The sequence below is a fragment of the Lissotriton vulgaris genome, chromosome 2_1 (assembly GCF_964263255.1).
Source record: "Lissotriton vulgaris chromosome 2_1, aLisVul1.2, whole genome shotgun sequence".
NCBI classification, from domain to species: Eukaryota; Metazoa; Chordata; class Amphibia; order Caudata; family Salamandridae; genus Lissotriton; species Lissotriton vulgaris.
The window spans coordinates 1,836,204,154-1,836,216,171 of record NC_141687.1 but is presented as its reverse complement, the minus strand read 5'-3'; the positions used below and the strand labels follow the sequence as shown (position 1 = coordinate 1,836,216,171).

Genomic DNA, 12,018 nt, shown 5'->3' with positions numbered 1-12,018 from the left:
CCTATCCTGGGGGTAAACCCTCGATTCAACACCTGGCCGCCCAGACTGTCCCCTGGAATTCCCCAGCCCTGTCACTCACATAAACCAGACAGCAGATACACATCCTAGCAGAGGCGGGCTGAAATGGTCAGGCAAGCAAATGCTAACTTTCTAAAAGTAGCATTTGCAAACACAGGATATTAAAATAAACTTTACTAAAAGAAGTATTTTATTATTCTGAGTTCAGGCATACTAAACTTGACTTTCTACCATGTTCCCTGAGCCTGCTGAGATTATAGAGTGTGATAATTCCAGCAGCCCATTCTGGCCTATGAGAACAGGTAGCCTTATAATAGGGAAAAACGAAAATGGCTGTAATTCACTATTAGGACATGCCACACTCATCAGGGCTTGTCCTACCTTATGCTTACAATGCACCCTGCCCTGGTGCCTACCATAGGGGTGACTAATATGAAGTTAAGAGAAGGTTTAGGGACTGGCAAGTAGGTGTACTTGCCCAGTTAGCATGACAGTACCAGACTGCACGCAGGTCTTGCAATGGCAGACCTTAGGCACATTTTATTAGGCCGCTTCTGTGGGTGGCACAACCAGTGCTGCAAGCCCACCAGCAGCATTTGTATTTACAAGCCCTGACACTCCTGGTGCACTTTACCGTAAACCAAATAGGCCAATCATGGAAATCAATTACATATACATTTTATACAGGGAGAGCATATGCACTTTAGCACTGGTCCGCAGTGGTAAAGTGCCCAGAGTCATTAAACCAACAAAAAACAGGTCAGAGAGAATATTGGAGGAAGGTCAAAAGTTCAGGGATGACCCTGCCAAGAGGGCCAAGCCCAACACCGCCTATCACTCCCTTCACCTGCATTACCTGCAAGTCCTGAAGAGCAGTCCCACAGCTTTAAGAGTCATTGTTCCAACTTTAAATATGTGGCACATTTTCTTGAATCTGACCATTAAAGTATATACGATAGGTTTAAGAATGTCCATGTCTTTCTATCAGAGTTATGGAAGCTTTAGTCTAAAAATAAGTGTTAGATTTAGTGCTATGATATCTGGTGTACCCTATGTTAAAAAAAATAAAACCAAAAGATATTCAGCTCTGGATGTTGTCAGTGTATAACCAATTGGTAAATGTTACCTCTACTGTAACCTGGTTTAATTAGGGGCAGGATATACACATTTGCACTTTGTACACCATAAATATTACTATGTATTTTAGAAATAAACTGAAAATAGGAATAGTGGTATAGACATCGGGGTGCTTTGTGTTTCCCACAGATTACTGGTTTTGCCTTTGCAACTCCCAGGAAAATGTACTAGATGCAATTCTGCACCATTTGCTCTGATGCCCAGTTGCAGAATGTTACCTGGACTCTCATCTCTTGTACTCTCTTGCAGGTGCCAGGAGGAGTGCCCCATTGGGACCTACGGCTTCCAGTGTTTGGAGAAGTGTGACTGTCAGAACGGGGCCAAGTGCTACCACATCAATGGGGCCTGCCTGTGCGACCCTGGGTTCAAGGGCATCCTGTGCCAGGAGCGGATCTGTGCCCCCGGCTACTATGGCCAGAAATGTGACAAGGTGTGCCCCTGCGACCCAAGTAACACACTCAGGTATGTGGCAGATAGTGCCTAGAGGCACTTATTTCAGGGTACCACAGACAAAGGAGAATCATGGATAGAAGGGTAATGGCATCATTTAAGCCATAGAACTATTAACCTGCCACCATGACCCGATGGTAAGTGCTGGCTGAGCATTGCTTCATGGGGCAACCACTTTAACCCCATGCTCAGTTTGTGAATGTCACAGAGCAAGAAACCGTGTTCACAAGATATTTTCATTCCAAAATGCAGCACATTGCATAATTTTTCGAAGCATTTAAGGGTGTCTGACCGGAAGTTCATGCAAAAAAATAAGCACGCTAACTGGACGCCTCACGGCTGGGTTTTTCATGAGTGGGCAAGCGCATCCTCAGAGTAAAGTTATATCAAAGCCATGTACACACTCAGGATAGCAGAAAGGGTTGGTGTTCACCAGTGTGGTCTAGTTTGGGGATATTGGTGCGCAGCAGCCTGAAATAACATTTAAATGAACATGCCTTGCCATGTGCCTCTGTTCTAACCCTGGGCGTAGTTCGTGTTGTAGCACTATGCGTAGCTAAGCGAAGTGCACTCTGCACTACTCGAACTACGTATAGCTACACGAACTGCGTCGTGCACTGTGCAAAATGCTGTTCGCACTGATTGCACAGTGCCGGATGCTTGTCCACACTGTGCAATCAGTGCAAACCGCATCTTGCACAGTGCAAGCAGTCTTTTTTTGCCGCTCGAGTAGATTTCTACTCGAGCTGCAGCTTTCTCAACGCGGACTGGTAGTTTCTCATCGCGAGCAGTCGTGAGCATACGCGACCACTCGCAATGAGAAACCTGACCTACCCATGTTGAGAATCTCGCCGGGAGGTTTAGTTTCCATGCTCGCGATCGGCAACTTGATGTTGCTGATCACGAACGAGGAAAAAGTCTCGCCAGGATGTCATTTTGCTCGCTTGCAGTCGCCAACTTGCCGTTGAGGACCGCAAGCAAGCAAAAAATGACCGCTGCACTACGCTACGTGCAATTTGCGTAGTGCGAAGTAGCGTAAACTTCGCAAAGTACGCAACCGTAACGTAGTGCTTCGCCTAGGGTTACTCTGTTCCCATGAATGTTTTCTTGCATACTTGTTGATTCGCTTGATGATTGTCATCATCTGAAACCAGCACTTTGTTTTCCCTGCCAGCAGCCAGTATCACAGCCTGCTGGAGGATGATGATTGCTCTCCACTGATAGAATAATATGCCTTGTAGTGATTACAAAACAGAGGGGCACCAAAAAACGTAGCTCCTTTCATGGTGGGTTGTTTGCTGTGCCCAATGCCAGTAGTGTTAACCTATGATTGGTGGCAGTGGCATTGATAAGGGGTTCACAGACCTTTTCCACAGTGTGAGGCAATCTGCTGTTTCTTTGTATAAAATCCACTATATTAACCAGTGCTTCTTTTAATGAATCTATAGAGTGTCTTCTACGAAGGGTGGCGTGACAACTAAAGAGGGATTGTTGTATATGTGGTAGAGTTTTGACTTCCCAAAGGGGATCTAAGATGGTCTCAGGACAACCCCCAGACCCTCAACGTCTGTGTAACTTTTCCCATTTTCCCAAATACATCAGAAGATAGGCTATATGAACCCAAATCCTATTCTCTACTATGGCTCTATTAGAAACTTCCGAGGACCTCAGAAAAATGCATTTGCCCCGCCAGTATGAACCAGCTCGCAGATTAGTCAGAAGAAGAGGCCAAAATCTCCTCTCCTCCCTTCTTGCCGTCTCTGCGAAACTGTGTGCTTTGTGGGTGTGAGTTGACAATACTGCGCGTGGCTACAGGAGCCTTGGATGCTGAGCTTTTTCCCTGATTGACTCCATAGCCATTCACCAAGGATGCATTTTGCTTCATCGAACTGACTTCTTGCCAACAACCTAGTATCTAACACTCCTTGAGTCTCTGAGATCAAAGAGACCACCTGCAAAACCATCCTGTGATGGATGCATCTCGCTGGCATTACACGCTCATGAGTGAGAAACGGATGTGATCTTCAGTGTCTTCAGAAATCCGTAAACCCTGGCCGGCGGACCTGCACTGGCCTTAGTGGCCCATGTGATTGCCATGTATCGTGTATCGTGAACGTCTCATTCTCTTAACATGAAAGACTCTATGATCATTTGTATCCAATAGTTATTACAGTCTGCGTTGATTCTGTACACATTTCCTTGCTTCTTTAAAAGTATTGTGCTAAAATCGCTGACTGAGCATTAATCATAATTGTAAATTCTATCCTGTGCTGTGCTATTGTCAGTTCTTAACTCCACATCACTCTCCTAGCAGGGCCTTGACTGCTCCATCACATTACACATTAAAAGTGAAGAGCAAATGCAAGGCTCCTTCAGAGCCAGTAGAGGGTCCCTGCTTAGCCCCATCGAAGGTTCCAGATGTGGGCCTCAGCATTTCACAGGGTATTGGTGACTGCTTGAAGCAGACTTCTTCAGACCTTGAACAACAACCTTACAAAGCAAGAGAGATTTGATTCCTCCATTATCTGGTTGATGCCAACAAATGTTTGAAGTGTTCGGGACCAACCTCCTGGCTGGATGAAGTTATTGGCATGTGAATAGTAACTATGTCTTGCATAGTTTCCTCCTGACCCCATGCCAAGTGTAACAGCTGCAGCCATCCACCAATGTTTAGCAACAACCTACATGTGGGTTTTGTAGGCCAATATTCATAAGAGGAAAAACTAAGATACAAGTCATGTAATGGAACATTGACTAAGATTTGGGACTGCCTGGGTGTGTCACATATAAACTAGGGCTCTGCACAAAGCTCCAGGTGGTGGAGGCAGTGGAAGGGAGACAGCCACTGAAGCAGCAGTGATTCATGCTACTGGAAAAGTAGGCTATTAGGGTGACCCCTGTCTCCCCCCTGGGTAGGAGAAGTAGCATGAAGGATAAAGAAGTTGTAGAGAGGAGTCACTGTGCAGTATCGCTGGAATGCTGGAATTGCGTTGAAGTTCAACATAAAATCAGAGGGACATCATTGCACAGCATATATTGAAAATAATTGTTCCCATCCATCTTGTAAAAGTCAGCTGCTGATACAGGAGGATGTGCTTTTCATTAAAAAAACATACATTCTTCTGCCCCTACCTGGAGCTTGGCCATCTTCGTACCATAGCCCCTGAAGTCGTAGGGTGGCAGAGCCGGGTCTCTCACAACTTCCAGCAATATCAATAAAGACTCAAAGGCTTCAAATCATTTGCTAGCAAGGTATGCTCTTTATAGGATACTTTAAGAAAAGATAAAATACCACTGTCTATCCTTACATACTGGAAAACATGATCTGTTTGCTAGCTCCTTTATTTTACCCACCTGTGTTATCTGTACATTTTATGGCATGTGCCTAGCTTTAACTGTCTTGCCAGCCTCATGTAAACAAAATAATTCATATGTAAAAAGTACATATACATAAAAACATAGAGGGGCTTTGTGTCAGCGCTCTTCATCTGTTGGTCTGCTCAGTTGTCATTCACATTTTGCTTATGCCCACCACAGCATAGAGCACCTGGCAGTGGGTCAGCCCACTCCATTTTCATTTCATGAAGCTTTATTCTGTTCAAATAGATGACCATAAAAGCACATACAACAACATGATAAAAATAAAATAATAAATACAGTTAATACATAATTCATAATCATCCATTGGCTCTCTTGCACTTGAATGCTGGCATTTGCCTGATCACTTTTGTGTTAAAAGTACACCTTCAGGGTAGAGTAATTCAAAGCAAATAGTACCTTTTCTCTATGCCTTAACTCTTAAAGGGGTTCCTTAACTTTTCTAATTACACCTGCATGGCAGGAAGTACTAGTTTTGATCTAATACAATTATAAGTGATGGTTACCTTTATTGTTTTGTATTTCAAGCATATGATATGTTTAGACACGTAGCAGGCAACCCTTGTGAGCTTTCCGACATGGAAAGCCTGTCGGAAAACAACTCAGGGCCCCCTTCTCCCTGCGGCCTCCGGTTGGGGGCCAATGGGGCATCTATGCCGTCCCCATTAATCCCTGCACTGTGTGGCAGGCACCTCTCCTCGCAGTGCCTGCCACATGGTGCAGGGATTAACAGGAACTCCCATTTCTCTATAGGAGCTTGTGCTACGGCCGGTTTACGGTCACAGCACAAGCTGCCATAGAGAAATGGGAGTCTGCGACCGCGCCATGCGTGGTCGCATTGTAATAGCGGTGTCCACATCGTAATAAGGCCCATAATGTATGCAGAGTGCCACAACCTTGCAAAGGAAATACCAACTTTACAAATAAACAAACATGTTTAAGACTCCGTAAAGAAAGGTAACATATTTGAAAGCACGCTGCACTGGAAGAGCAGGGGGATTCTGAAAGCAAAGGTACAGGCAATTACAGTGTCTGCAAACACGAAGGAAAGAAAAGCATGTAGGTATGAGTTCCTGCCATCGAAAGATCCATGAGAGTGAGAGACAAAACTCATATGGAATATATATTGTGACTCGTGTGTAGTTTGGGGCACTTCCCTACCCCTTCAGAAGATAGACAGATGTTTTAGACAGGGTTTCTCTTGTGAAGTGTGAATTAAGGGGCGTTTTAGGTGTGAGTAGCACACACAGCGCTCTGTTTGTCCTTGCTCGCTGCTTCTTGTAAATTTGCTCTTCCTGTTCTGAACTTCGTATGGGAGATTGGCAGAATTTAGGGTGTTAATGCTTGGAGGCCTCCACAGCTGCGCGAACTTCCCACACTTCCCTTCAGTGAAAATCACACCCGCTCCAGTCAATGAGAATTCTAACCCCATGACCATTCAGTCCTTGGCCTCTTTGTAGAGACTAGCAGCTACAATGGTGATGGTGAGTATGAATGGCAGCGTTTGGCAAAGAAGGTACATACGTGTTGAAACATTGCAGATCAAAGGGAAAGACACAAACGTAGTGTTAGAAGGTGTTGGTGCATCATTATTAGGAGGAGACAAGGGCATGTTTCTTTGTCATCGGGTCGCCTGCAGGGGTTCAAAGGTATTATGGATAAACTTTGATGTACTAGGGATCTGTCTCCCTGGGTGTGAGCCGCTACGGTACAGATGCAAAGGAATTATCTTACGAAACACTTCTCTTTCTTGAACTTCGAGTTCTGTCAGCCATAAAAGACTGCTGGAAGTCACGTTTCACAGGTGCCTGCCCCATCCGCTCACGGTGCGTGAGCTTGTGTCACCGGGTGTCTAGGCGCTTCTCCCAAAGTGAGCTCTCACCAGGCCCGGAGCTGTGTTCCGTTACTATGTAGTGGAGTGAGGGGGGACATGATCCTCTGTTCTCAAGTGCATCAATAATTGAAAATGTATTCGAATATCTTCCACTATAGGCCAGAAAAACAGTAGCCTTTGCTCTGATAAAAGCAAGACTGGACTACTGCAATAGTTTGTGTGCACACCATCCATGGCGGCAAAAACAATAGCTGCAATAGCAGCAGCAGAAGACTTAGTGGATGTCTGGAGAAATAAAGCGCCTCAAGGTAGAGGCTACATGCACTACTATGCGGCACATGACACCCATACCAGAATAGATTCCTGCTTCGCGTCCCGGGCGATAATACCTAATGTTAGTCACTGCTCCCAAATGGCACGCACCTTATCAGATCATTCGCTTGTGTCGCTTAAAATAGACATATGTGACATACAGTGGGGAGATTACACCTGGCGCTTCCCACAATATTCATTGCTGGACCCAGTGTTTCGTAAAGAAATGAGGGACGCAATAGATGTATTATTTGTCACAAATCTTGCTAGTGTGCCCAAGATGTGCACCTTCTGGGAGACATTCAAAGTTTGCATTAGGGGTATAATCATATCGAAGCACACAGGCGTTCTCAGCGCAATTTGTACATAGTAACAGAAGACATAAAAAACATTACACAATTTATTTGAAAAAAGTTACTAGAAGGTGGTGGGCCCAAGGTACTAGCACAAATACGCTAGCAGATTAGCGAATACAAAGACTTCGCCGCTGCAGAAGTAACACACCTCTGCAGATACGCAACAGCGCGTATATACGTAGAAGGGGAAAGACCTGGAGCGACCCTTGCTCAGCTAACACGACCTCCTAGAGGAGAGAGTACAATTATGCAAATATATACAATGGAAGGCGGGTTAGTTGGGGGGACACCTCAAATAGTCAAAGTGTTTAGAGAATATTACAGAACATTATATACCACACGTGACCCAGAGACAGAAGAACTTGATGTAGAATACTTAGCTCATATTACAATGCGCTAGTTGGAAAACCTAGATAGGGAAAGACTCATGACGCCACTTCGTCCGACCAAAATCACAACAGCATTGAAAGATATGCCAAATGATAAGGCGCCTGGTTCAGACGGCCTTGTTGTGGCTTTCTACAAAGCATATACAGATAAACTCGTCCCTCACTTGATGAATCTTTTCGAAGAAATGGTCAAGGATGGATGCATGCCCCCAACAATGAGAGAGGCTATAATGTAATGTATGTGGTCTTGTAAAGCGCACTGCTGCCCTGAGGCGTCGTGGCGCTGTAGACCGCTGGGGAACCCGTCCTGGGTATCCCTGTGAGATGGTCCCTACTGGGTATCTCCAAGGTGAAACCAGGTATCCCCGGCGAATGTGGGGGGCCGTTGTAGAGATGAGGCAAGCTAATGCCCAGAGTTGCCGAGTGTGATCCCTGGTTAGAGTAGGCACCGAGGCAAGAATTATCGAGTCCGCTGACCCTGGTCCACGACCCTGCCGCGTCGGGAATTGAACCCGGGTCCCGGGCCGTCCTCTGCTTCCGGGTCTGCCGCCTCTAACCAGTGAGCCACATCACTCCACAGTGGTCACACTCCTCAAGCCCGCAAAGCATCTGGACTATTTAGCTTCTTATAGGCCCCTGTCACTGCTTAATACAGATGCCAATCTGTATGCAAAGATCCTAGCTAATAGACTTGCACCTCTATTACCTAAACTGATTGGACCCGAGCAGACGGGGTTCATCCCAGGTCGCTCTCACATGTAATGTGCGTACTTTTTTTGATTCCATAGCTCGTATAGATAAAAGTAGAATAGCGGCAGCATCATTTATAGATATAGAGAAGGCTTTTGATTCATTGGAATGGTGCTTTCTTTATGCTGTCCTAAATAGACTGGGATTGTGAGGGATATTCCTTAAACTTATACAGGTATTATACTCTAATCCTGTCGCCCGTGTCAGGGTAAATGGAGCTCTTTCCTCAATAGTTGAAATTAGCAGAGGAACTAGACAGGGCTGCCCACTTTCGCCATTGCTCTACGCATTGGCAGCAGAACCATTGATGTGTGCAGTGCGGGAGTATCACTCTCACAGAGGAATCAGATCCCCACAGTATAATTTAGTGATAGCTGCCTATGCCGATGATACGTTGTTGTACACACGCAACCCAGAACAAAATTTGCATCCCCTGTTAAAGGAAGTAACGTAATTTGGGCAACACTCTGGATTAAAAATTAACTGGCACAAGTCAATAATGTTTCCTCTTACCAAGTCGACCACGCGGGTCAGTACAGAATACCCCGTAGAGTGGACCACGGATGTGGTGCGCTACGTGGGGATATAGGTACACCAAGCCCCTGACACAATAAATAGCAAAATCGATGGCTGCGCCGCTCTAAAACTATAAGAATCCATAGATAAGTAGATAACGCTCCCGTTGTCCCTTTTGGGTCGAATTGCCATAATGAAGATCATTGTATTGCCCTGCTTTATGTTTCTTTTCACAAATATACCCATTGTACTGAGTAAACCCTTTTTCCAAACCATCAAAACTCAAATGATGTGATTGGCCTGGGCCGGGAAAAGCCTGAGAGTCAAATGGGAAACTGATGTAAATGAAGGTATGAGGCTAACCAGTAGAGTTTCACTCCCTGTGTAGTTGTTTAGCTCACTCTGCCAATCCGCGCCATGTGATGTAAATGAAGTTATGAGGCTAATAAAAGGATATAAGGCATTTATTATGCACTACAGAGAATAACTGGTGATCCCATCAGAAAGCAGGGAGCTAACTGACTAGGAAGAACACAGTAGAAAATGACATCAAGAAAATGGAATGTCAGACTTAAAGGGATACAGCAGAACATAAGTGCAGAGAATACAACAGAAACCCTTACCAAACCATATGCTGAGGGAGGACTCAACGCTGACGATTTGGAAAAATATTACATGGCGGCCCAGGTGCTGCATGCTCACTATTGAATACATCGACCCAGTAACCTCCCTCATTTATATATTGAAAGAAACACAGTGGCACCTAGCCCGCTTCCAAGAATGCTCATGAAAGATGCAGGGGTGGGTAGAAGGTGGTTAAGCAAACACTGCATAAACTAAAAGTTGAGCGTATGGAGGACCTGTTTCACGGTGGAGAGTTTAAGACATGGGAACACATACAGGAACAAACCCCCCAAGTCAGTGCATAAGATGCATTACTTTATCACAGGCTGCAGCAGGCCATGCGCGAGCCATTGGGAGACGAGTTGGCAGAACCTTCAGAGTGGAAAATAATAACATACCTACTACAAGCTACAACCTTGCAAAGAGGTGTTACGGCATTATATGCACTGAGTAGAGTAGCTCAGGCTATCCCCTTATCAAAAACACAGCAAGACTGGCATGCAGAACTAGGGTTGGAACTCACCGAAGCGCAGTGGGCCAGATGCTACAGTAACACAAAGACAATTTCACAAAACGGGAGGCATAGACCTATACATTACAAATACTTACAGAGGGTATACTACACCTCCTCTAGATTACATAAATATGGTTTGCTAGACACAGGCAAATGCCAAAGATGCAGTATGGCAAATGCAGAATGTATACATTTAGCATGGGAATGCCCAGGGATATGGGATTTTTGGAAAGCAGTTTATAACACACTAATGCAGATACTGACAACTCCCATCCCAGAGCCTCCACTGGTAGCAGTACTGGGATATGACAAAGACATATCAAAAGAAGGACGTAGATTGGCGACTATATGCCTATTATTAGCGAAATGAAGAATCCCTATGAGGTGGATGCGCGGCCACTTGCCAAAAGTCACGGATTGGCTGGCTGACTGACTTAGCACGCTGCTCAACACGTGCATATAATTACAATGCCCTCATGACAGAAAAGGGCAGGCCTAAGGAAATATGGGGTCCATATAAGGAATACATGATAATAAAAGCTTCGGACGAGGAGGGCGTAGCATCACCGAGAACAGCTGAAGGTACTGAAACAAAAGGTGACATACCTGTTGAAATGCAAATGATTGAGAATTCAAATGTACTGTGATACGGCAAAGGTGCAAAAGCACAAAACGTATGGAGCAGGTTAGGAACAGTACGAGTTTAGCAAATAACGGGGATTGTCAGGATCAATATTGTCCATTACTGTACGTGATATTGTGGATGTACTTCTGTAACTGTTAAAAAAGTTTGTGTGCAGGTTCATCAAAGCAAATTCTGCAGAAGTTACAGGTGGTGCAACACGCGGCAGACAGATGGGTACTCAATCAATTCAATTTCAATAAAAAAAATATGTTTTTTATGACCATTGGTCTTTAAACCACATAAAACACAGTAAAACTGAATAAAATAGAATATATAGATTAAAATTCTATACAGGAACTATGAAAACAGGGTTACAAACATTTCAAGTTCATTATTTCCTTATCTCATAAAAACTTGTTTTCCTAGCATCGATCTTAATTTGTTAAACCAATTCCATACTCAAGTTGTGAGCGCGATCCAAATACATATATTGTCCAACAGTTAATTTCTGCTTTAAACAACTAAAATTACCCAAGTAATCTCTATTTATCACTCCTTGGCCCACTCTTTCATTCCCTATTCCATAAGGAACCTCTTTGCTGCTTGGATACATTTTGCCAAAGCAATTGAAATATCAAAGAACTGCATATCAGTAAGGAGCTCGATTGCTTGCATCCGTGACCTTGTACCATACTTTAAAAAAACTGGACGTAAAAGCTGTTGACGCAGAGCCAACAGTTTTTGTCAATACATTAAAATGTATACACAGGTACATTTTATGCCCATCCTGCATGTACATTTACCGTCATGGTCCATTAATATACTTTTTATTTTCTCATTTGCCCAAGCTGGATTAATGCCTACTCTCACCTTTTACAATTCCATTCTCAACCATTGAATTGGTAGGGTGTCTAAATAAGGGTACCAGTTATCATTGCTCCAGCTATTTAACATAAATTGCACAGCCTCTTTTTGTCTCAGATACACCATATCAATTTGTCTAGACTTTTCCTTCCCCAACAATTTTATTACACTCTTGGGTTCTACAATATGCAGCAACAGGGGGTCAATTTTCACCTTCAAATTGCCACAGATGGGTACTCACACTCCCTCAA

The 12,018-nt window shown here is 44.3% G+C and overlaps 1 protein-coding gene across 2 annotated transcripts in view; it reads left to right on the top strand.

The window, feature by feature from the left end:
- The window catches only part of MEGF11 (multiple EGF like domains 11), a 1,355,792-nt gene that overhangs the window by 652,113 nt on the left and 691,661 nt on the right, over positions 1-12,018 (top strand). For both annotated transcript variants that reach the window (XM_086957988.1, XM_086957987.1), the window contains exon 8: positions 1,405-1,617. In XM_086957988.1, coding sequence (XP_086814114.1) covers positions 1,405-1,617 — 213 coding nt within the window. The remainder of the gene's footprint in view (positions 1-1,404; positions 1,618-12,018) is intronic.